Genomic DNA, 24,075 nt, shown 5'->3' on the forward strand with positions numbered 1-24,075 from the left:
TAAAGAGAGCTTATTTGAATTCATACAATAAAAAATCATTTCCCAATTGGTTATTTTGGAAGTATATTGATTTAATTTAATAATAAAATATTTTAACTATAAGGTGGAAGGTGTGTATGTAGAATAATTTTTTTATATTTACGACTAATAATTAAAATATTTTATTTCAATATTCGGCTAGTTTTTGAGCTTATTCTAAAATAACTTGAATTCACAGCTTTACTTTTCGTATCGTTTAACAGTCAGTTGAATGGCAAACGACTAAACTTGAACTCCCAGCTCTACTTTTCCTAATGTCTACTGGATAGTTGTATGTCAAACGACGATAGCTGAGTCCCAGCGGATCTGAACTGAATTGTACCCACACCCCGTGCCCTGTCAAATGAAGCGCATGTCAAGCGCTTTACCCCGACCCATTCGTCATGTCTTCCAATCATCGGCCTCACCGCTCGCCATAACTACATTGTTCGGAGCCAGCCATAGTTTATATTTTCAATTTCTGTTGTTCCATTTCCGTGAGTAATTAATGCCATAGCGTTTTGACATCCATAAGTTGCGTGCACCGGCTACTTTGGCTTGACCACGTGAGCCCTGACATATCCCTGCTTTCTTGGAATGTTTCGTAATGATTTTCTGACATCTTCCGGGGTTCACAAAGTATCATTTCTGGACAGAGACATGTATTCTTGAATTTCGAAACAACTTTTATGTAACCATGCTTTTTCTTGTCATTTTTAAACTAAATCTGAATAAACAAAAGAATCAAGAAAATTTGGTAAAGTTTTGATTTTAATGCATTTTATTCAAATAATATAATAAATCTACTTTGGCAGTCTAAATCTTAAAGGAAGTGACATGTTAGGAAGTCAAAATGAACTATTGATATGTTTGCCTTGAATATTGAGGTATCAGACGTTCACGCCATATTAAGTAGCGAAATGACCAAAATCAAAATGGCCGACACACTAGTTCGTCGTTTGGAATTCTGACGATCCGCCAGGTGTCGACTCCGTACACGCGGACTAACTGAATGACATCTTATAATAGGAAAAGCGTTGTATATTGCCGTTAACATGAGGGAACATTATGTGAACATCTCTTCAGTAAATATTCCAAGTATTCACAAAAATCACAATAAACTACATTCACATACGACAACCATTCTCTCACACAGATTCTCGAACAAATTATGTAAGTAAAAAGAATAAAATACAATATACCATATGTCTAAAAGAAGCACGTGGTTTTGTTTTACCCTGGTTTATAAACCGAGTGTTTGTAGAGTATTCGTGTTCTCGTTATTACGTCACCATAACCAACGCCATCAGGTCAGTGTTGAAGTCACAGCAGAAATGTTTCTTTGGCCGTTTGCTGGTGAAGATGAGTCCAAACAACTAGTCTGGATACAAACCGATTGTCGGGATTGTCAAAAACGTCATTAGGTGTGACGTTTTCACAGCGCCATTTTGTTTTCATGCGCATGTTCAGCGGCGGCTTTCTCTAATGCGTTACAAAAATTCATGTTTTTCGCTATATGTGAGAGCTTATGCTCTTTTTTCCATTTCATGCGTCTGTTTTGAAACCATATTTTAATTTGTCTCTCCGTTAAGTTGAGCGCATGTGCAATCTCGATTCTTCGTCTCCTTGTGAGGTATTTGTTGTAGTGAAATTCCTTTTCGAGTTCCAGGGTTTGATGCCGAGTGTAAGACGTCCTTGATCGCTTTGATTCCCCGTCATTTCCCTCTGAAATTATAAAAATATTTGAAAATTACACACCATGAATTATCACTGAAAAGTGGATGCATCTTTCCTTGAGATTTTAATTCTTGAAAAAAAATTATTGGCAGATGTTCAGCTCAAAACTGTTTTAAAGGTATCAGTTCCGTGTTAGCCATAAAACACACATTAAACTGCATAACATTTTCATAAAATTGTTCATGTCACAAATGCCCCTTGATAAGGAAAATCATAATAGACGAGGGGCAGAAACATAAGGGTGTCAACTTCTAGAGAACAAAATGTGATGCCATAGTAGATATACTTTGCGTTTGTGTGACAATAAGGTGTCAAATAAGTGAGTGATGAGACAACTAATTAAGTTGTTAACGTATGTGGTCTGCAGTTTTACCGTTGAAATAGATGGGCATTTCTTCCTCAGTAGCGGGCACTCGTTCATTATTTACTGTACTGACACTTTGTAGCGATGACGTTATCATAAAGTTTTGACAAAAAACTATTTTAAAATATTATTTTAAATAGTTGTACGATAAGAAGTTTTACTTTAAATTAATTTCTGGTTTACTTGGAGTTCAGAGAGCGGATAACCATATTTTATTACGAACTGGTACAACGGTACCAAGACAAGCGGATATAGTAGTCTGATTTTGGTATTTTGACAACCAGGTATCGTTTTTTTTAAAAACACACCTGGTCCATCACCGCAGACGTGTTAGGCAGACACGATGGACACCGGTCAGTGACGAGGCGACCCCGGACGCCCGGCCCGAGTTGTCCCCGGGGGTCGGACCGCGTGCAGCTCAGTCGTTCCCGGCTCTTATCAGGCAGCAACAGGTCTGACTTGAATAGCCCGAGTTATGGGACCAGAGACATATTTTGACGCCTTCAATGATGGCCCGTCAAAATTAGCATGAATACATAATATGCTTTTATGTTAACACCAACCATAAATACATAAATTGTTAAGCAGTTTAGCATATTCCTACAAAGGCAGATCAGTAGGGACTCTACACAAACGTCAAGCGGAACACAAGTAAAGAGGGAAGCGTCTGGTTTAAGGCGGATGTCATAAGACCAGTAAACCTGCTAGAAACAGTCGTAAACTAACTGTTGTTTTCTTCATGTCTAGTGATCCAGAAGATCACAGTAGACAAGCGAATCGTCCCTTTCTTCCCGACAGAGTTTACTCTGATTCGTCGCACAGACCCATTCTTCCCAAGAAATAAGCCGATTATACAGACAAATGTGCAAGGTTATAAAAATTAAGCGGATAAATTTACAAGTCAATCAAGAAGTACAATAGTCACAACATTTGTGAGTAATCCCAGGAAAGGACCTCGGAAAAAAAGCAGTTGCCTTTTTACCCGTATCGTATATGTACCAGTCTGTTCCAAAATTGAGAAGAAAATTATAATATAAACCAAACTTTAAAGTGCACAAATAGCCCCTTTTTAGCCATTGAATTTCGGCGATTAAAAAGGCTATCGTGTTAGCAAATTTGAATATATTTTTGATAATTGATTGAATAGCGCAAAAACTCGTGTGTCCAAAATCAGATAGCCCGTCGTCATGAAAGTGGCTATGTATTTATTTGGGGCGTTTATAGTAATTTTGAACAAAGGCAAAATGGTACCGACAGTGTCTAGATTTCACTGATATTGAATATAGGCTGCATACAAGGTAAATGATCGGGTACTTAATTGCTCAAACGTTTTTAAAATGATTTAGAAGCTTAGATAAAGGAAAATTTTCAAATAGGAGTTTAAAATTCACACGTTATAAAAAATATCTGGAAGATAGTCCCCCCCCCCCCCATGTAATCGTGCAGTGAACAAACATAACTATTAATGACTATCTTACAACATAGTCTATGTCATTGTTCACATTTACCTTAGAGTGACCTGAGATTACGACAACCGTAATTGGTCTGAAGATGGTCTTGTGTGTGTCAAAACAAGCACTTTATAAATCTTTATCGCACACTTAGATCTACGAGGCCTGTTTAGGGAATATTTATTTTTTATGACCTATTTGGCACCTCATATGGAAGTATCCGAGCAATAATGTCACTATTCTATCTCTCGTCTGATTTATTAGAAACCTCCGCCAATATTGTCGAGCGCCCTCTACTCCTGTCAGCTCGAAAATTGAAACTGCATAAAGAGGATATTGATTCGGGGAATTTTCCGACTTGTTCCTTGTTTTGTTGTAGAGTGCATTTTAATTTATTACTTCCGTTTTTTATCACACTATGTACTTTATTTGATACGACAATTGAAGTTTGAACTGCGATGATATTTTACGACAATGGTTAATCGGTTAATAAAACAAAATAGGGCTGCTGAATTTATGTGGGTCAATATAATTTTAATATATTCTGCCTCCCCACGCCGTCTTAATAAACCACACTTCTAATGATCAGTAAATCATGACAGTCCTGAATATTATTAGACATTCTTAATGAACTTGTAAAATGTCCCAATGATAATTAATACTCTATTATAAATGTTAATTCATTATACAAGTTTTTGATCTACTTTACACTATAAACACGATAACGTGCATAATTTCATTTTTTTTTATTTTTTCTCTTGATTCCCCCCGAAGAATGCAATGAACATGAAATTTGTCTTTTAAGCACTGTCGCATGAACAAATATTTAGTCATTTCGCAAGGATTTTGTTGTATAAAAACCCTCACGAAACACTTGCATGACCAATGCCGTTGCGTGAAGGTTTTCACTTTTAGTGTAATTATTAATAATATCTGCCAGTTCAGCTCCATTGCTTTGACTGCGCGGCCCAAACACCTGTATGCTACCACCAACCGTAAATCTTTGTCAAAACGTCATTTTTTTCTGTTCAAAAACAAGCTATTTCAGTAATTTTGGCAAACTACGTACATGATGCATTCCCTGTTTCAGTTGTGATGCGCTGGACGTTTTATAACATGCATTTCTCAAAACCAGTATAAGGATATATAGAGATTTCATTAAATTTTTGGCATATTATTAATTTATTACAAAAGCAAACAAACGATATCAATAATAAATTATTGAACAATATTCACTAAGGTTTATATTTTCACATGACGGACTTGCTTTCAGTCCCATGTTAGAGGGTAATTTCTTGGGGGCTTGAGTTTTAATTTCGCCATTTTTTGGCCGAATTTCTGGGTAGAAGCGATAAACTCGAGCCAGCTGTAATCTTATAGCGTTGAATGCTGATCCATCTTTTTTCTTTTTTTTTTTTTTTTTTTTTTACAAAACTGTACGGCTGTTCAAAAGATACATTAGATGTACCGATTATACGTCTGTGGCGGCCGGTAAATTCTAGCGTAGACTCAGCAAACCTCGGGATGGTCTCCTACTACACAATTTACTAAGAGATATATGACACGTCTCTTAATCCGGAGACTGATTCTCATTCACTTTTGGCTCTGATTTTTTCTTTCATATGCGAAATTGAGTCACAGCTCCCTTGCTCCTGGAGAGGCGGCGATTGTTTCTGGTCAGGACCGCGGAAGATTTATGTTCATGTTTAATAGGAAAATAATGATAACTGCAATCAAATGTTTTTAATTCAAGAAGAAATTTAAAATATTTTTTTATTCACATATGAATGCTAGTTTCCCGATAAAACGCGCGAGATTTTTTTAAGTAATTGGACCCCGATTTTCTGTCTCTTTTTTTTCTACTCCAGTCCAAAAATACCGGCATTCACCAGGGTTCATAGACTTATGGTTTGGAGCGCTGTCGTACAAAGAGATCGCTTTCTTTTTATGCATGTAGTGTTGTATACGATTAATTGTTTTCCTATGTAATTCTATAGGGGAAATGTGATCCACTCTGATCATCGGGTTTATAATACAACCCTCTAAATCTCACCTTGTCCATACCATTCATCTTAAGGAACCTGGCCAAGATTTATGCACTAATTTGATATAATACGGGGGACTTATTCTTTTTTTATTGTAAATTGCTGTAATCGGCATTTTATGGTCTCCAGTTTAGTTTTTAGTCAAAACAGAGATCACACGAGTTTTATGCTTAGATTTCAAGATATCTGGTCTCCTGATATCAGTTTCAATTGTAGACAGACTTTGTTATCTATTTCGTTTGTGTGGCCTTCTCTTGACTATCCGGTGGCCGGTCTACCCATGCATTATTTTACTACTCCTCAACAGTTTTAGAAAATTAGCGAATATTGCATAATGCATACATAAGAAAGAACAAGCTGAAGCGTAATTAATGTCCTGTGTCGCTAATTAAACCCCTTAAAAGTCTCTTTCAAGACATACAGTAATTCTTTGATTCACGGCGATAGGTTCAGAGAGGATCGTATTCTTTGATCTCTCAGAAGAAATCAGATTGAGTGTTTGCATTATCTGTTCACATACAGCCGCGGGTCTCGCAGATTTTTCATACTTTGGATTACTCCGAGAAGCAGAGAGCAAAAAGCTCCAAAGAAAGACTCTAAGATGTTGATGAAGAAAAGGATTTTATCCTTTAATAAATTCTGAAGGTGCACGTAATATGGAAAACCTTAGATGACAGAATGATGAAATAGCCCGGATTAAGATACTCTATGTATCATTCGGAATGGAATTTGTGTTCCGACAAATGAGCAATAAATGTCCTGGACCATTTCCCGAGGAAATATATTCTTTACGGCATGCTCCACATACATCCCAAGATTAATTCTAAGAATATTAACGCCCAAACATCTGAGGTATTAACATGATAAATTTGACGAATTAATCATGATATAATTTTAATGAACTGTGATGTTCATTGAGTTCAAGAACTTCTAAATTTTATACTGTGATGATTACGAAAATTCACCCGAGGCTCTTCGTTGTTTTGGGAGGCAAGATGCTCAACAAATTACCCCCCAAGATTTAATTTAAAATTAAAATATGATTTTTAGCCGTTAGTGTTAACATTAAGTAATGAAAACGTCCAAATATTTTAGGTTTAAGATATGAATAGTTTTCTATCTCTTAATTCCAAAGAGATTATTATCCATTTAGTCTAAAAATCCAGCTCTATTAATAAATTTTATATCATTGAATTCAAATGCATTTATTTTAGACAACTACTCTTTTTTCTTTAATTATTTTGATATAATAAAGAAATAATAAAAATAAAGAAAAAGAAAATACTATATGAAATACAGAAAATATAAATATGTAATTCATAAATTTTTAAAAATTGGATAATTGCAATATCTAGAACTTTTTTTTCCCGTTCAGTTATCTAATCGATTGAAAATTAAGCATTTCTTTTACATAAAATCGACCGAAGGGTAAAATATAAAACGATTTAATAACATTATTTTTTAGAATTGATATTCTACAAGTTAACGGTTATTGAATTGCATTAAGTATTTTGTTTTATATGCCTTTTCAAACTATATTGACAAAAGAGTGCTCGTTGCAAGGTTTTTTTTTCAAATTCTCAAATTGCCCAACCCCTGAATTAACTGTTCTATATGATTTTTATTATCATTATAGTAAAATTGAATAAATAATGAATGTTTTTGATATTAAAAAAAATAATATTCTCTATAAAATACAAACATCAGGGATAATAAATGGTATTTGAAATAATGTAATAAATTGTACAAAAACAATGTTTTCTACTTCAAATTTTATGAAATCATTATTATTAATTTTTTTGGCATTATTTATCTAATATGTAGACAACGTCATCACTGAGGCGAGAATTTACATGCAATGTGCCGTTAGTTCCCATAATTTGGCCCCAGTTGCTGAATATTTTGTTTCCAAATCTCATAAATATCACTTGCATCAGAATCATATTGCAGGATCTTTTTCCCTTGTAAAATTTATGGGTCGTGAAGATAGCCAAGAGAAACTGCCAGATTTACGGCAAACACAAAATATAAATCACAAAGTGAAACGGAAAATATGGCTGCACATCCAGGCCGATCTGAGCGAGAGATCAGTGTTTTAACTTCAGTCTCATGTTTCAGATGTCAGCCCATAAATAAGAATTAAAACTTTACTTCTTATATCGAAAATTCTTCTGACTTGTCTTCTCACATGGTCATCCTCCAATGTGAAAAGCCTAAGGTCTAAACTACGGCGCCTGCTCCACAATAAATCTTGTTTAACCGACATAGTAATGTTGTACCCCTAGCCCTTATGAAGAAGAGGAATTTTTTTTATCAGTCAAGCCCTGTGTATTTTACGAGAAGAAAACAGAAGCTGTATCTTTTTTACACCATAACAAACAGCGCAGCAATTGTTCAGAATGCGGGATACAATTAGTTTTTTTTGCCTCTCCATCTTTCTTTTAGAGTCCATGGCAATTAATAAATATGGAACTGCTCTCATTTTTGTGTATCTGATTGTTCTAGCCCATCATAACTCGTATAAGATATTGCTCAGCATCACAGCATATCGCAAAATTTATCAGAGAATCGGAAGGAAATGCTAACTATGAACTGCAATAAAACTGAAAATTTAAAATTTAAATGACATAAATTTCTTTTAGAACATTATAAATCCTGATTTATAAACAAAGACCCGATAAAACCAGCGTGTTATTTAACATGAAAGCCTTACAGCGAAAGCTCTTCGGGAGAGAAAAAAAAACCTATTGGAGAATCTATTTTATGCGGTGTTCCTGGGAATAACAGTCATTTGTGCAATTAAAGATACATAAAAATGAAATATGGCGCGTTTTTCTAAGTGATGTAGCGCGCTGTATCTTGTAGTGTACCAGTATGAAATGTACAACCTTATTCACAAGTGTTCGCCGAGAAATGAGTCAAATGACCGATTAATTTCTTCACAAAAATGGTTTTGTATTTTACAGACGGGAGAATAGGTAATCATAAAGTGGAGAGTGAGAACAAAAACAACTTTGTCTTTACAGAATTAAATTTAGATTCGCTCAATTTGCTAGTATGATTGTCTAGAAGGAAGAATGAACAAAAAATCAAGGAAAATATTTTTTTCGTGGTATTTTAGGGGATTTTTATTCAACTTATTCACATGAACAACTAAGCGAATATTGACAATAAATGAAAATAGAGAATGAAATAATTAAAATGCAATATCAACAATAAAAGGATAAAAAAGAAGATGCCAGTAATCAAATTGTCATTTTGTAAAAACTTTACCATTTTATTTGTTTATATAAATCTTGTAAATCTAACATATTTTGAATTTTGTGTGGGAATATTCCATTAACAAAAAATATTTATATTTTTGTAATGTAAATTGATTAATTCGTTTATTAAAAGTAAAAATATATTCATTCAAAATTTAGTATCTTTTAAATATTAGATTTATTTTAATTTATTCAAACAAATAACCTCTTATTTTTTTCTTCCGTATTTCATGTTTTTTGTTGTGGTATTTTTACTTTATTGATATTAGGCTAAACACATAGGTTTACCCAGAAATTGTACATTTTATAAACTATATCTTCAAATGTTTCTTTCAAAAATGCTAGGAAATTAAAATGCACAGTTTTAAGTTTATGTACCTTTGGAAATGGGGTTTGTTTTGATTTTCCGGCTAAGAAAGGTTTAATTTTGCAGTTTTAAAAAGAACAAAAAAAAGTTTTAAAAACAACTGATTAAATAATTACTTTAACCACAACAAACAGAATGTTTACTAACCTTGTGTATATTGCATTCTCCTCATCCAGGGGTAGATTTGTGGGCTGTGATACGTCTGGTCCGCTGACTGAGAACGAGGCGACGTAGGGGAGGTTGGCCCCGAGCCCTGCCCCGGGGGCTGCTGGGAGGAGGGTGAGGTGGAGGGGGCTTGTTGAGTGGGGGATGAACGACTCCGGTCTCCGAGGTGTCCATTGTGAAAGTATGAATTGTTATTGGAACCAGTTCGGACATTGCACGACGGTCTTTCGTGCATGGGGTGCACAGTTTGTAAGTTTGGGGTCCCATTGTTCAGACTGTGGGGAGAGCCACAAGGGCTTGCTGGGGGTAAGTGACTCAGTCGGGGACCCCCGTAGTAATCGGTGTCGTCCAGGCGCTCCTCTTTCGATGGATAGGGGTAGCGAGCACTAGGAAATCCTGGATAAAAAGCACCCGTGTGTTGGTAATTTCCATTTCTATGAAAACTTCCATCCGCACAAGAATCGATTCCCATAGTTTGACCATAACATGCCGATAAAGAATTAACAAAATAAGAACTCATTTGGCCTGGATAATCTAAGGTCGTAAAGCTGTCTATGGCGTCAGTTATAACTGCGCGGATGAATTATGGGGATGCAAGAAAACAGAGGAAACTTGGTACTCGGCAACTGCACTCGCCACTGAAACGAAGCCATGATAGTCACGTGAACAGAGAAATCCAATCGCAAGTGATATACATGTTATGAGAGGTTGAATGCTATTTTCAAACACCTTTAAATGTAAACAAACTTAAGTATTTGCATAAGGCACACAGACTGGAAAAAAAAATAAACTGTACAATGTCTTACTTGTAATAATATCGCCTTTCACACGCAATCATAATCACTCATAAAGGCAATGCATCCGGTAGCTGCTGTATAGCGGATTGAAATGATTTTTTAGCGCTGGGGTTATTAATCACAAACCACGTGGGTATTGTAAAATTAACTTAAATGGCCCAATGAATTGGAAGTTATCGTTCCATCTATTTTCTGTTTGAAGTTGTCATTCCTCGTTTACGACATTAACACATATGATATGTAGGCCTTGTTTTTTAGCTTTTGCATGTGAAAGGCGAAGTAATATTATAAACTCATCAACCTAGCGCCCACACCCCGACAGTCGTGTGCAGTTATTTACATAAAATGAATGAAACAAGATATAAGGGAATTTTTGCAACATAATATGGGAAGAAGCAAAATTTAAAAAAAACCGAGAAAAACGGAAATTTAATAAAATAAATTTTCAATACAATTTCATTAAACAAAAAAAAATTAATCAACAGAATACTACTAGATATATTTGCTTTAGTCCATGAATTTGACAGAGGAAAAAGAAAGCGAGTTTAAAGCATTACACTATCATGGAAAATAAATAAAAGAATAATATATGTTAATACCTACACCACTGTTAAAGGGATTCCAAACTAACGGATAAATGAAGGTTCCTTCCAGTTTATACACATGTCTTGGGACCAGAAAACCCAGTCTGCAGTGGTCACTCAAATACCCTTACACACTGAAGGAAAAAAAAAAGAACGGTAAAAAACGGCACATTATATCCCCATCATATTACCATCACTCATATCGGGCGGAGCAAATCTTTCGTAACACGTGGACGTTGTGTATTTGTTTTGTCCCGCTATTGTTGTTTGAAGTTTGTATCGTTTTGTACAAATGTGCGAAGAAATATTGTAACAAGTTGTAGTAGAAAAATTGTAGACTTAGTTCCTAAATCATCGCTGACGTCTGCGACCGCTTACTTTTTTTTTTACAGTGGAGGCCAGTTATTTATTCAGTGACCCCGAGTCAGGTAGCGAGGCGTAATGAAGCATGGCGCATCCCTCCAGTAACGTATACTGTCAGTATTTGCACGACAACCCAGTTCTTACCTCCCTATGAATTATTTATCAAAAGATGAGGACACCTCTCCAATGTAGTCTTTAAGTATTTTTTATTTTTCCTTCAATCATAACAGGATGATTTATTTACATTTGACTCCCGGGGCTAGTAAGTGTGATTAGTACTTTTTACGTTCTATAAAATCATTGAATTATTTAAACTCGTTAGCTGGAACGAGCGTACGCAGTTTTTCATTGTCTGTCTGGAGTTCTCGGTGTTTGGGTGTTCCTAAAATGATTTACTGTAAGCTATTCAAATAATCGATCGTCGAAATTTTAAACGAGATGCAATAATTTACTCTGTTATTTTAAACGACCTTCGTTATGCCAAAGTAATGAATAATTAAATTAACGATTAGGAAAAAATTAACAAACTCAATTTTTATGGGTCAGCTGTATTAAAACTTCAAATTCTATGAGAAATTTCTACAACATTAAAGTTTATTTTATTCTAAATATTACAATCTCTTATTTAAGGTTATTTTTTAGATTTATTATTTTATTTTGGGTTTATTTTCTTTCAAGTCTAAAGTTATATGAATTATTTTTTTCTTTCACGAAGTGTTGGAATTTGTGTTAAGTTATTGGCTTTAAAAATCCACAAGCAACCCCTAGTAAATAACACAGGTACCCCCACTCACTCCGCGGTTCAGACACATTGGTAATTGTAGCAGCCATAAATTTATTTCTAACAATGCTCCAAATAATAAATACCCTAGTTAATAAATACCCGTGGATTATAAAATATGTGATAGACCAGTGATCTCTGTAACTCTCCTGAATCGTCTTAACGCGTTTGCAAGTGTGTTATAATACGCAAGATGTCTAGAAAGCCATTTCGGATTGTTTACGACGTGCTTAGTTTTCATTCTATACAGGGATAAATGTGCATTACTGTTGAGAATAGGAAATCGTTTTACAAAAGTATAAAATAAAATTCCCATGTTCTCCGACGAATTTTGAAAAAAGTATAGTTTGTATTGGTTAGGAGGCTTTATTAATTATTTGCATTAAACATCGAAATGTTTGTCATTGTGCATTTTTGGGGTTTATTTTCTGCAATCAGTTCACTTTTTCTATGTATGTCTAGTCGGGCCGAAAAGACATTTTTCACCCTTAACACAAATTAGAAACAGTTATTTTCTTCCCAAGAATAGCGATTAAATTATGTTCCAACTCGGCCATTCCGCATCTAGTGATCCGAATTTCCGTGATAAATGTATTTTGCCAGATTAGTCGGGTTTGGTTTGAAGAACTGTCCGCTAGAGTTTGAAAAATGGTTCTTAATAATACCTTCTTCTTTATTATATTCTGGAATGGAACAAATTTATTTTCTCGTGCAGCAACTAAATTGTATTTCTCCCAGGAAAACAGTCCTCCAAGACGAGCTTGTTAGTTTCTTAGACGGACAATGGTTTTCGTTAGTTGCTAGAAATTAACATTTTTGCCACCGAAAAGACATTTGTTTCCCTGGCAGACAAAGTCCATGAAAAAAACATTTCGGCTTAGAGGTCCGGGCTATGGGGGGATTTGTTGTCCGTTAGGACCCATCATTTATCTAATCACATTCTGTCCACCTTTCCCTATCTCAGTCATCTCATTTCCAAAATTTTCTCATTATAGCATGGTGAATCAATAATTCAATTACATATTCAATACCATGTTGTATTATAAAATTACAAAAGATTAAAGTCTTGCTTTTTTAGGAAATAATAATTTTAAAACAGGGGAAAATTTAATGATTCCCTTAGTTGTGTTTAAGAAAATTTTGTTACTCAGATAGTATTAAAAAATATAATTGAATAAAGCCAAAATAAAATTTGAATATAAATCTCCCATGTTTATACCATTTGCATATTTTAAATAATAATGATTATTAACGAAATAAATTTTACTACGCATATAGAACATAAAATTTTCAAGACTATAAATTTTATGAACATAAAATATGGAGGGATTTTATTTTTTAACAATTTCAATAACCTTCTACATGTACATTAATTCGGTGATATCAAAAGATTTTCTTTAATTATATCGTTAAAACTCCCGTGGAAAATAGAAACATTATTTTTAAACTTTTAACATCAAAATCAGAATATAGCTTTTTTATTTCAAATTTATTTCAAGTCTAATTTTTCTGTGACATTCTTTGAAATTCCACAAAACTCGTTGCACACATTTACAAATTTTTCTAGCCTCCAAAACGGTTCAAACTAAACTTTCCGTGTCTAATTCAAATTATCCAGGTACTAAATAAATTATAACCTGAGATCATCTGGTAGGATTTCTCAAACAAAGGAAATGGTCAGTAACTAGTCGTCAACTCTGGAAACAGGAAATTTAAATGACCGCAGTGTACACACGTCCTTTGTGTCTCATTCTCAGAGCCTTGTAACGTTTTGTTTATTAAAACATAAGGATGTAACGTGTTAATATTTAACATTCTAGCCACGAATACCCAGGGAGAAAAAATGCACCAAAAATTCCAAAAACATGTGTCACAAAATCTTAACTCATGAAGCTGTTGTTAAAATAATTACGTAAAAACAAATCATGTAGATGAACTTGAACTAACTTCTAACCTTTTTATTAATAATTAAAAGGGGAACAGGCAAAAACAATGCTTTTTACGCCAAATACTTATCATTATAATATTCAACGACATTCTGTGTTGTTTTAGAATATCGATACTTCCTAGAAAAATGTTACTTGATAAATTACTTTGATATTAGATGAACTCGCATTAAACACTTACTAGGCCGTGCCTGGAGCATAATCCAACATATCCCTTATTCTACACGTAAATAACAGAGGAGCACCAACAAGTTCGTTGCTTACTCCTTATGTCATCTATTAACACAGCTGGCCCTAGATCTGGGTGGGGTCTATACTACGAGCTAGATGCTATGATTTACGGCCATAACAAGAGGTTCTTGTCTGACTTTCACGTTTCACGTTTGGAAGATTTCGTAAATGGACAGTTCTCATTCATCCAGAGAAACAGCGGTAAACCGGCGAGTCCGAAACTCAAAGACTCTGAGAGAACCACAACACAGGGGCCCTTGTCCCTGGAGCCTGCTGACAGTCCTTTGAATTACTGTTAGATTGGCAAAAACAGATTTCTCCTCATTGACATCATTGAAAATGCATACAGCCTAACATTGTTGCGTCCACCTCTATACTGACTAATTTCTGTAAAGCAATGCGACTCCGATGATTTCAAATTTGTCTCACCTCAATGAAATCAAAACTTTAAAAAAAATCATGGAAAAAAAAAAGAAAAAAAAAGAATTTTGTGCCATCCTTCTCATTACTTATACAGTCCGCGATAATTTAAGCGATTTATGTGGTAAAGCAAGTGAGGATATCCAATGCAGACTCGGGAGATTGAAAGTAACATATTTTATGACTGGGTGATCCTAATGCGCCATTATTTTAGTTTATGGCCATTATTTGCCCCTAAAACTCACATTACATTTTATTTGCTCGTCATTATTTATTTATAGCCGACAAACTGTTATCTTAATAAGGGCCACAGCGGTGTGCCCTTCTGTGTTACTCCATTGTTATTTTACTGTCAACTAAACTCTGATTTTCACCCGAAACGAACATAAATCTAGCAAAGAACAACCCTGTATAATTCGGATATTGAGAGACGGACAATGAAGTGATGACAAGATCTCAGTGAACCTCTGCTCAACACAAATAAATAAATAAAATAGATTAACCAAATACTTTCAAAACTAACTTTTAGTATGGGAATTCATGCAGATTAAACTATAATATCTTTTTCTAAAATAAGCTTGTACAGGTATAGTTGTGAATAATTAATATGTAAAATAATATCTCTTAAATTTAATACTATTAAATACGTTTTACCAAAGTTTGTCCTATAATTAGAATAAGCAATCAACTTTAGTATTATAATATGAATACATTCAAAGCAGTATAAGTTGCAATTTTTATGTGGCAAACTGTAATTTTACTTCATAAATGAGAGATGAATAAAGTTTATAAACTTCTGTTACAATTATTTTGTTGGCATAATTATTTAAAGGCTCTGGTAGAATTAATTTTGAAATATAATTAGTATTAAAAATTGATTTCATATTATGCTATTTTGTTAAGTTTTCTTTAGTGTATATCTATTTCTACTGATAAAAAACGACACTCCGCTTTTGTCTTATTGACGGTAAAAATTAAGGTAAGGTACATGTAGTTTCATCATATATTCAGAAAAAGTAGAGCTCATATTACATTAACATTTGATTTACCCTTTGCTATATATATCTAAAAGGAGTAAGAAAATATTTATTTAAAGATAATTAATTATCTTCTTCCAATATTGAGTACTTCCAGTATTTACTCCTTTAACTTCCAGTTTCCGTTACATCGTTTGGACGTATTACGATGCCCGTATTCCATGGGAAAAATCCCAGCGCTGTTACACCACTATGTTTAATAGAAACAACAGTAAACAGGCGGGCTAGTGTATTCTAAGTGTAATGTTAACACTTACTATTCTATCAAAGGGTCGGGTTAGAAATGCAGAAAAACTCATCGACAGGGTGCCCTGTTATTGCAGCCATAACGAAAGCCAGACAACTTGCGGATTCCACCAGTAGCTGAGGGCTTGCTTGTGTGCTAATGCAGCTCTTAAGAAAAGTAATCTATTACTTTATAATTTTTCTCTTGCCTATTCTTATCTTCTTTCCGAGCTGTTGATTGTTCCCAGTTACTCTGGCCGATAATTGGTCTGCAATTGTCGTAAAATACAGAACGAGAGTGTTACAATAAGGAGCCATCAGCCGGAGATAAGTCTAGTCCCCATTGTACACTTGTCACCGTATATAAACTTCGCTCGTGTGTCGGGGACATATCTGAAACAATGTTTTAATTTATGAGCTGGAAATGGAACACCAAGGGTTTAAAATGTTTGAATTTATAGTGCCGAAAGATCGTCAAAGTCTATAAATGTTCACAGTGACAGGGTCAAACCCCACGGTTTTCTGCTTAAGCCGGGCCACAGGAGATAGTCTTTAAAATATGGCCTCAGTTCACAGTTTCACGCTTCTAGAGTACCTCTGATTGCTCTATCGAGACATCTCAGAAAAACGCCAAGCTTCAAAGATCCCAGCACATATTATTCTCCTCAATTCAACCAATCGTGACTATTGTCCGAGACCAGTCAGTTTAGAAAAAAACACTCGCTTGATTGGTAATAGGTAATCAAATATGAATATATCATGTTTAATAACCAGGTACACAGTCGTGTTGTATTTCTTTAAATTGAAGTAATATCACTTGTAGACCTTTTGATAGGTTAATTAAAAGAAAATAAAATGTACAAAGCCATATGAAATCGCTACGTAATTCAAATATATTTGATGGCCAATTTAATCAAAGCTAGCATTTACTTTTTAAGGGAGCTGATTAGCGAGATGACCCTGTAGATTTTGATACTAAATATGTGGTGTCTCAAAAACAATTATGACAAAGACCGTCAAAATTTGAAGACGTACATCTGGACAATTATGACAGGCCTTGAACGGGAATGTTTCCTGTTCACACACATAAACACCAGAAATAGTGGACATAATTTATGGAGAAAATATAGGTTTGGTCCGCAAAACCAATTATTTCATGAATTTCAGTTAAATTTCACTGTAAAGAAGTTTAGGTACATCCTCGATAACTCGTATTTGTCTATCATTTATTTATAATTATGTAAAAAAAATAAATAAATTATGATATCTATCTTAAACTCAGCTGCCTTCACGTTGTACGATGTATTTGGTCAGTTTTGAGACACTATATTTAGCTATACAGTGCAAGGTTATGTCATGTGACTTACTGCAAGTAAATCGTGTTCGATGAAATTGAACCCGTTATTTTGTAGTTTTAATTTCATTATACAATTCAAATAACACCATATGAAATGATAAAATATTTGTGTAAAATATCTATACTCGTCCTTTGTTTCAATTTTATATCAATGTCATTTGATTAAATGAAAATAAGTTAATAAAAACATAAAACCTGACAATCCATTACGTGACATATGTTACAAATTAATTATAACGATATGGTTCTTTGCACCTTAAAAGACAAAAGCGGAAAAATCACCACTTATTAACTTTTAATTGAAATAAAAACACTGTAAAAAGGAAATCGATCAACTTAAATAATCTTAAGTACGAAATCTATCATTCATTTTTGTAAATTGGTTGTATTTTAATATCATACATAATTATTTGAAAAAATAGGAGATCACAAGATTGCATATATTTTTTTATTATCTCCTGCTGTTTAAAAAGGTGCATTTCTATAGCTTCGTATAAAATAAACCAGTAGGTACTACCCATAATTAACAAATTCATAAATCGTTTTTCCTCACGCACTTTCTTTAATAAATCTTATCTTAGTTGCAATTGTTATAAACAAATGCATAGGTTCCGATTATTAAAATAACTGACTTCACATGAATTTCACGTGTAAACTCTTTCAAAAGAAAAAGAACTCACGTGAGAATCACAGAAAGTTATTTTCATGACAGTGCACATGATGTTATTATGTGAAATCTAGTCACTTTTAAAATACAAGGGATTTTTTTAATAAATTTGTTGTTTAATTCAAATTTGGAGGTTATTCAAAGATTTATATATTCTTAAATATCAATCGCTAGCTAAAAGCTTTTATACCAAATTTTCGCATTGTAATTAGATACAAGACAGGCATGTATTCATTTATCAGTAGTATCTTCCTTCCCAGAGACGGTTTTCTTGCACAAAGCTTCCTCTTTCTTTCTTAGACCAGCCTACCTGTTCAAAACTCTGCGAAAACGTGGTTAACCAAACCCGTGAATTTGGAAACTTCAAATAACTGGTCTATACTCTAGCAAACAAAAGGGGTCGATAACGATCGATAGTAGACCAGTTATTTGCAGTGATGAAAGATGAAGCATATAATATTTCCAAAACAGGAAAGTGCTGCTATTTAAATGTTTTTTTCCTAACAAAGATAAGTTTGAATCTTTTATTTGCAATACGGTTGATTATAAGTCACGTGATGATTTCAAATAACAATCTACCTACATATACAATATATAGTCGTTGAATATCAATAATTGTTTATAATTGTAGACACTATAATTTTCAATTCAGAAAAAATAAAAATACGAAAAAGAACACATTGCTGGGAGATTTATATTTCCTTCAACTAAAATTTAAGCGTTCAGATTTTTTCTTCTTTTTCATTTTAAAATACTCTAAACTCCACGTTGATTTAATTTGCTTCACCCTGGATAATAAACTCCTGACAAAACCCACGTTTCTCGTGACGGGGGTAGGACCATGTGACTGTTGGCAGCGTGGTAGCGTTTTTTATAGGAAGGAGGAAATCGTGCAAATATTTGGAGATTCTCAGTATGCTAACGAGTGCACGGACAATTAGTAGTCCGTCAGCTGCGAACAATATTTCAAATTAGAAAAGGAAGTATCGGCAGCGAAAAAAATGAAAAAAATAGTAATATATAGCCTAGCATCTGCGGTCCAATTCCATTTGTAAGTGTCTGTCATTAGTTCTGGCAATCTTTGAGGTGTTTGGAGTTCACTTTTTATACTACTTGCAGGGTTTTATATGTTTCAAAATACTTGCACAGGGCGTTCATAAAAATGATACGCAAACTTTTTTTTCTAAAATTTGAAAACTTCAATAAAAAGCCTTTAAATAAGCTTGAGAGCGACCGCTGATATTCTTACCATTGTCTCTTCAGCGAATGCATTGTCGACCGGTCCTGTTTGATTTGATTTTGATGAATTAGTTTTCCCATAAAATGTAAATACATTTACCATTATATAATTTTTGGAAATTAAAATAATATAATTAATCAAATTTTAGCCATAAATGCCACCTTAAAAGGTTTTATTTGATAACGCCGAGACTGTCTATAGTAAGAATTGACACCATGTACAGAAATATTTAACCGAGTTCATTTTATTTTTATCTTTTTAAAGTATCGACAAATTAAATTACTTGTTTTTGTTATGAAATCGTAATATATTGTATTTAAAATTAGGTAAGTTTGTCCTTATCAGATATTAGAACATTTAACTTGCCCTCCAAATATTTTCTATAAAGTAAGGATAGAAAAAAGTTTAATAATTAGATAAAAAAACACTAATATCTAATTAAAGTGTAGAATAGCAAGCATTTTTAACTATCTTTGAGAGAAAGCATATTCCCAATGTTAAAATACTCGTTTAGGCTCGTATGCTTATGTATTGTGACAACAGAAACCAAGGTTTATTGGTTGTTTTATTAATTTAGTAAAAATGTAACTAAAATTTAAAGCAAAAATGACTATCTGAATAACAGAGTGTGGGGTGGGGCCCGGTTCTACTGCCAGAGTCTGTATTTTGGAGATAGAAGTATCTCCCTTGATCTCAATAGGAGGATAATCTCGACATCGATTTTATCCACGGTTTACATTTTTTTTCTGTCTGCAGTACGTCAGAGGAGGATGACGGAATGCTGAACTCTGGATAGGGCAGACCATGGTAGTAAATCCCGACACAAAGGATGGATCTAGTTTCTACTTCTGTCCCCCTTTTTGTATGTCATGTTTAACTATAAACAGAAATATTAAACTAACGACCAAGCGTTACTCAACATACTATATGTTGCATTAACACACTGATATAAATAGACGGAGTTTTGTCTGGGATGTAGGTACACAATACGCATGTCAAAAGAAGCATTAGGAAAGGCCGATGAAAACAGAGCTGATCGGTCTGAGGAATGCTTAGTTCTGGCTAAGATCAAGTTCGAAAGGACAGGGAAATAAATAGGTCTGTTCTTCTCTTGCATAGGCCTGGGATTAAGTAACGTGAATTATTGGGGATTTTTCCCTTCTATATAGAACATTTTGCAATGAGTAGTGTAGAATTGATAGGATGCTGCACTTAGGTCGGGCTCGTCACGATCTACAGGCCCCGACTCTAGTCGTGCTTCCGTATACCGGGACATTAATATTGATCCAGGTCTGGGCCGCTGCTGAAGGGTGAAACCATCTTTTTTAGAAACAATCACATCAAGTGATCTGTAGATGGTATCAACTATATGCAATTGTGCTCACAGAACTGTTACCAAATGCATCAACGCATTTCTTGTAAAAATAGCAAATAATATAAACGAACTTATCTCCCTTTACCAAACTATATAATATACTCGTACATAGTAAAATGCACGGTATTTTCTGTAAATGTTTGGTTGATGCAGATAATTTATAGTATATTTCCTCATTTTCACTTTGTCTCTAGTTATACATAGTTGTATATTGTATTGAATAACTAAGGACTTAAGAAAACCTTCAAAACCTTATTCAAATTATTTTAAATGAAATTAATATAAACTAATTAAATTTTGCTTATGTTTGACAACTATATAACATGAATATTTATATTTAAAATGCGCAAAATTTAGATTTCAGTGAATTGTATTCAATAGATTTAAACTTGACTATCTAATAATATTTAGTACAGGTTTACATTTCGTGTGATCAAGCAAATTACGGAAGAATGTGGAATTATTGATATTTAATCAACAATAAATTTCCTTAATGCTAAAATATTTCACAGGAAGTAATTTTTGTTTTTGATATCTGGATTAAGAAGGAAATCCTCTTATAAGTTGATGTGTCGGGGATTTGTACATGGTTCCCATCTTTTTTCTAATTTCTATTCGTGTTCAGCAATTCATGCATGTGAAACAATAGTAATTAGTTAAGTGGATTTAGAAATTTACGGAGATTCTTAAGACAAAAAAAAATATATAAAACACTTATTTGGAATAGAATAGCGAGCGTGATTGCAATTAACACGAAACTCATTTTTTAATTGATAACAACGGAAACAACGGAGTCCTCTTTGATGAAGGCCATTTGTCAACAAAATATTTTCTTTTTATGAAGAAAACCGTGTTATCGAGGTTTAAATACTTTCAAAATTGATTCCTTTTTGAATTCTCAAAAACATTGATTCCGAATTTTCTCTTCTTGTAGCGAAATAATTTTTGAATTACTATGATAACTTATAATGTGTTGGATTTGTTTTCTTATTCGGGCTTTCAAGATATTGATATGAAAATACTCAGATAGTTTCTATATCCAAGGTATATGGTTTTGAGATCCCAAAATAGTTACAATCCCAATTCCTTTCAAACTGATGTTCCAATTATTTCCTCTGTGACATGTATGTTTCAGTCTGCCGTGCTTCAGATCATTCGTTCCATTTTTTGCAACAGACCCTATTTACCTCAAAAGAAAAGATTTGTCTTAATTCGAGATAAGGAGGCTGGAACTGATTGATGTGACAAATAAAAAGAGAGTTAAGTTTTAATCAGGTCCCTGTGGAACTCCGTTGGATCCCATCGCTCTTCCAGGACACACGTAGGAATTAGATTTATTTCCATCTAATCCTGCACAAATCCGGGGACTATCCATCCACGAGATGGTGCAACGCACGGCAGAGAGGAAGATGGGAATAAGTGGGAGATAGGTTCCTTATAGCGTATCAATTGGTAGGGAAGTCCTCACAAAAAATCTTATTACGTACTACTGCATTAAAAAAAAACTCGCAGCAAAAAATTACGATTTATGACCCTCCGTTACACCATTACATGTACATTTTATAAGATTTGAAGCTTTCCGTTAATTCTAAATTTGTATGAATCGAATCACAGATTTTAAAAGTTTTAGTACATGTTGTCTCTAAAATTACTATAACAATTCTTAAATTAGTCATTTGATCTAGTTATGATTAAATTAATATTTCATCGTCATATTGATAATAAAACATCATTTTGATTCCACTGTGGGTTTAAGTAGTCGCTAACTTTAATTATTTTTAAAATCAGACACAAAGCAAAATTTTCAGAGGAAGTTGGCAAATAATATTTCAAATACAATAACACTGTTTACATAATGTATATGTACTGTACAATCCAATATTTGGTTTGCTTGCAAACTGTGGAATTTCATTATTGGATTGGATTTTGAATTTGTTTTTAATTTACTTATATACAATTGGGATATGCCAATTATTTATGAGTATAATATGAATAAAAAATCATAAAATTTCCATACTTTGGAAAAAAAAACCCCGGATGTAAACAGAAAAGAAGTGTTATATTCAGAAGATACCAGCTATTATAATTTTGAATTTAGATTTTAAAGAGAAAAAAAATATCTGAAGCGACCATCTTCCTGGGAATCCTGAATTTGGGTGTGCGTACGGACAGAGGGATCTCTGACCCCGGCCTTTAGTAAGGACCCTACAGAAACACTTCTATCACTGTCTGCCCTCGCATATCGCCTTGTCTCTCATCAGCTGCAGAGTCGTTCTTATAAACATTTTTCTTGTGGTCGGTATGCCGAGATAGGACGGGTAAATTTATAGCCCTACCACTCGGCTATCTTGAATAAATAAGTGACACATGGTAACAATACTAAAGATCACGAGATTTATGCGACAGGCTAAAAAAACGTGTTGGTGATAAGGGGGATAAAATGGCTAGCTTTGTTTATTGCGACAAGATATGTTTATTAACCACACATGAAAAAATTGTTATATAAATTAATGATAAATCAGATTGTTTTATTGTCATCTGATCATTGAAATAGGTCTGTAGGAAATTATTTTCCTGGTTTCAAGTGTTAATTAATCATACATCGAGCTGGTAATTATAAACTGGTGTAGGTCTTTAGCCGGGATCTACATCGTTGCCCGATTAGCATTTTATTGTTTACGATTCAGTGAGTAACTTTAGTGATATTTGACTGAAGAGCTCACTTCATTGTCTGTCTGGAGTAACATTATCTACTTTGTTTATTGCCCAAGTATTAAATCGCCGATTGTCTTAAAAAGATCAAACAACATTTCTAGGTATCTTATATGAGAATCTTTAAGATTTTTGTTTTCAAACTAGAACTTCTTTCATGCGTTGCTTTGTTTGTGTAACATATACACTAGCCCGGTGCCTCAGAACTTTACTGAGTACACTGGCAATGTTTACAATTCGTTGGACATCAATGTTACAGGATTCTGTTCAGATATGCTCCATTTTCTTAACGTCCCACACCGATAGAAAAATGCTACATCCGGACTAAATTTGTTTCGCTAATTACAAAAAATTAACATGAATCGGTAATGGGTTTAACACTTATGCGTGTTTTAGTTGCATGCAGGAAACAGCGCGCTATCGATTGGTCTGGCAGTGTGGATTTTAAGTGTCTTTACTTGCATTAAGTACAATTTGCGCAATTGCAAAACATTGGTTTTCACTCGAAGAGTCTTGCAAGTTCGCTCACGATTCCGTTGCAATAATTGAAATTTGAATAATTAATTCGTTTTTCTGTTTGAACAGGTTTCCATAAATCACCGAAGACAGAAATTGTTTTTGGTCATAAATTGTTTTCGTCAATGAGCGGGGCTTCAGCCCAGTTTGATCACGCCTGTGTCTTCATATCAGAAACTCATCATTTCAATTACTGCATTGAAGGAAACTTTGGAGAAATAAAATATGACTTACCTCAGGACTGTAAATCTTCCTTTGATGAAGGTATTGTTTTCTGCGGCGGTTTGGAAAAATAATTTGATCTCGCACAATCTCCGGCTGAGATCTCGTAATGTATAAGGAACCGACCAATAGAAACGCTTAAAAATGTCTGGCCGCATAAGTATATTTTTTTTCCATGGGCCTCTTTATAAC

At 33.9% G+C, this 24,075-nt stretch overlaps 1 protein-coding gene across 5 annotated transcripts; it reads right to left on the reverse strand.

The window, feature by feature from the left end:
* Window positions 1–748: 748 nt before the first annotated feature.
* Window positions 749–24,049, reverse strand: LOC128161728 (homeobox protein Hox-C5a-like). Of its 5 annotated transcripts, none has more exons than XM_052825107.1 (4): window positions 23,896–24,049; window positions 10,811–10,925; window positions 9,393–10,048; window positions 749–1,743 (listed from the first exon to the last, which is right to left on the reverse strand). In XM_052825107.1, the coding sequence occupies exons 3-4, from the start codon at window positions 9,928–9,930 to the stop codon at window positions 1,454–1,456; spliced, it is 828 nt and encodes a 275-aa protein (XP_052681067.1). In that variant the 5' UTR covers window positions 9,931–10,048; window positions 10,811–10,925; window positions 23,896–24,049; the 3' UTR covers window positions 749–1,453. The 5 variants fall into 5 exon arrangements, with proteins under 5 accessions (XP_052681067.1, XP_052681073.1, XP_052681080.1 ...); XM_052825113.1 differs by having other exon boundaries at window positions 10,807–10,925; XM_052825120.1 differs by lacking the exon at window positions 23,896–24,049 and adding an exon at window positions 14,063–14,488.
* Between the last annotated feature and the right edge of the window lie 26 nt (window positions 24,050–24,075).

Source organism: Crassostrea angulata, chromosome 1 (assembly GCF_025612915.1).
Source record: "Crassostrea angulata isolate pt1a10 chromosome 1, ASM2561291v2, whole genome shotgun sequence".
NCBI classification, from domain to species: domain Eukaryota; kingdom Metazoa; phylum Mollusca; class Bivalvia; order Ostreida; family Ostreidae; genus Magallana; species Magallana angulata.